Genomic DNA, 3081 nt, shown 5'->3' on the forward strand with positions numbered 1-3081 from the left:
GGACAGCAGTGCAGTATCACCCCAGGCATTTATCCTGTTCCTTTATCTTCCCTAAGGTATTTGCTTTTTGTCTCCTGTCAGAGATGAGTGCTAGGCAAACCTCTAGTCTTACCTAGCGCTTGTGTTTTCAGAAGGGTTATCTCTCAGCCACTACTCTAAAGTGAGCAGCTCCATTAGGAAAACCCGAGAGGGAGACCAGCTCTTCAGCATTGCTGTGGTTTTGTGCTAACTGGAATGCTGAAAACCCTCTGCTCCCTTTCCCACCCCTACTCCAAATAGTCCCTAGGCCCTGCCAGTCCAGTGCTCTGGGGAAGGAGACTCTTTACAGAGGGACAGAGGCACAGCCCAAGCGTGCCAGGAGAAGCCTTGGCCAGGCCCATGCATCCTGCAGTTCTCATTCACTCAGCACCTTAAGAAACAACATTTGTAGGCCTCTGATGGGAGGGAGGCAAGGCTTCATGACTGATCTTAGGAACTCGTGCAGCCTCACCTGGCACTTGGAGGACCAGATCTACTGAGACACCTAAATAACCTGTTGAGCGTCACCCTGCAGGGTCAAGATGGCCAGAGAGCCAGGTCAGAGTGCTTGACGAATGTAATGTTAACTCTTGAAAAACACTAAATAATTGAAGGCTGAAACAGTTCTTTATTTTGCAACCATGGAGTTGTTCTGGCTTCTGGAGCCTAGCCAGTCAGCGTGAACACAACTGCTCCAAACAAAAACACATTCACAAAACCCACTTGTAGCTGCGGGGCTGGGATAACGCTTCCCCTTTCCCCCATACTTTATAAACTCGGGGCTGATCTTCATGTCAGGTACTAAAGAAGCCTTGCACACACCAGAGTTTAGTCCCCATCGTGGGCAGTTGTCTCTCCTGTCCTGCATGCTTATGACAGAATGTGCTCAAGGACTCCTTGTCTGATCAACTGCTCACATTTCCAGCGGGGCAAAAAGTGCTGCACAGAAACAGATAAACTTTCTTTGAACCTCAGGCAGCATGGATTCACTGCTGCACATGACCAGCTCTGTTTGTTATGCTGTGTGCCCACTGCATTGTTGTACCAGCTCAGGCAGAGCTGAACCTGCATCCTGGGCCACACAGACAGCTTGCAGCATGTGCAAGGAGCTGTGTGTGCAGGAACTGTGACATGCGGTGACACTAGGATAAGCAGGGGAGGTCATGGGAGAGAAAGGGAAGAGAACAGACCACACTCTCTTGTCACAGGTACCTGGCTATTCTTCTTCAGCAACTCAAATTCTCCGTAATCTCTTAAACACCGCACCTGCAAAGGAGAAGCGCAGCTCTCATCATCAGATGACACATCCTTCCTCACCTGCTGAAGCCTCGATCTAGAGCAGACCTGGAAATGCAGAACTGGACTGATCCCACACTGTGGGCTCTGGCTGATGTTCTCTTCCTGCCTCTGCCTGGAGCAAGAAGCATCAGCCAGCAGAGCAGACCATCCCAGCCCTCCACAGAGACGAGAGGAAGAACAGCACAAGAGACAGGGTCTGGGGAACAGCAGCAGCATTTCCAGGAGAACCACATGGCAGAAAATGCCAATCTGTTAACAGTGAAGCTGTCTCAAGGGGCAAGTTGATTCCCACTACATGTTCTTTCTAAGAGAACATTGGAACAGAGCACTTTAGCAATGGATTCTGATTGCTCCCATACTTTATTGTATCGATTGTGTAAAATGATTTATAGTCATATTTATCAGAGTCATTTAAAATAAAACTAGTTAACAATCTTTAACATGGGAACAAGGTTTCTAGCTGATCTGAGAGTTGGTTATGTTTCTGCAAAATGCTGTAACAACTCTGTGGGATTCAGACCCCACTAAACAAATTCCCTGCAGACTAGAAATATCATCTTTCAACATTTGAGTCCTCAGTAGCAGAGAGAGTAAAACGTAGAAGCTTGTGGAAGCTTTTGTGCTCTCAAAAAGCTTTGCTCACTGACCTTATGACTTAGGATGGGGATGAAATTCTCTTAAAAAAAAAAAAAAAAAAAGTTGGGCAAAATGTTTGTTCATTTCAGAAATCACTAATCTTGCACTTACTTACTTCAATGTACAGGCTTTTAGGAGGTTTTATGTCCTGTGTGAGGTCCAGCCCCTCCTCTCCTCCTACTGACCTCATGTAGGTAGCCAGAGACTTTTTGTACCGATTGAACCACTCCACCTGCGGATGTTAACAGTGATCCCTCAGATAAAAGCCAAACAACTAATGCTGAAAGACAGGTCCCTGATGAATGAAATCTAATTTATTTGTGCTTCAGCCCACTGTTCCCAAGGGTGTTCGTGCCAAGGTGAACACAAGCTCTTCTAAAGGGAAGAACTGCCCCAGCGGTAGAGCAATCTGGACTCAGGGTAGGACACATGCTGCTAATGCCAGCAGCTCTCTCCATCGGTCTAGAGGTGGCATTTGAGAGCAGCACGTGAAGACAGTTCTGCTGGCTGTGAGTCTGAGCTAGTGCATTTGATCCATAGAAGTGCCAAGCATCACCTGCACGGGGTATCCATTTGGAATTGTACCCATAGAAAATAAATTTAAAAAATCAATATTTACAGAAAGGCACATTAAGTGTCATGTTTATAGTGGGGGAAGAGAAGTGTACCCTGTTTTGACTCTACTAAATAGATAATCAGTAGGAATAAAGGGAAAGAAAAAAAACAGACAAGGCAGACGTACTTCCTCAGCTGACATGTGAAACTGGATGCTGCTTGGCAGGACGCTGCCATATTCCCACCTTAGTGCTCGGATCCGTAGCAACCGGTCATACCTGGACGAAAAAAAAAAACAAGGGGCAAACCCAGCATCTTTGCTGAGCTGAGGGCTGGCAACATCCCCTGGTGGCACCAGTGCCCCAGCCTGGAGAGCAACAACTTGGGTCATTCCACCCACCTTCCCTTAAAGGATGTGATTTTTGGCCTCTCCAGCAATTAAAACTTTGAAAGAGTAGGATGAACCTTTTGGGCCAGCGTTTTGTGGGACCGGCAACGAACACCGAGAGAGAGCCCCTCGCCTGGGCCGGGAGTCCCAACACCCAGCGCTGGGGGACACCCTGCTTTCTGAGG

The 3081-nt window shown here is 47.5% G+C and overlaps 1 protein-coding gene across 1 annotated transcript; it reads right to left on the reverse strand.

Annotated features, from left to right (window-relative positions):
- Nucleotides 1-888: 888 nt before the first annotated feature.
- GINS1 (GINS complex subunit 1 (Psf1 homolog)) lies at nt 889-2786 on the reverse strand (the record flags this gene model as incomplete). The annotated part of the gene is made up of 4 exons (XM_010078456.1): nt 889-957; nt 1231-1284; nt 2069-2185; nt 2696-2786. Coding segments are annotated over 4 exons (331 nt in total), but the record flags the coding sequence as incomplete, so codon positions are not given.
- Nucleotides 2787-3081: the final 295 nt, after the last annotated feature.

The sequence above is a fragment of the Pterocles gutturalis genome, unplaced genomic scaffold (genome assembly GCF_000699245.1).
Source record: "Pterocles gutturalis isolate BGI_N339 unplaced genomic scaffold, ASM69924v1 scaffold3786, whole genome shotgun sequence".
NCBI lineage: Eukaryota > Metazoa > Chordata > Aves > Pterocliformes > Pteroclidae > Pterocles > Pterocles gutturalis.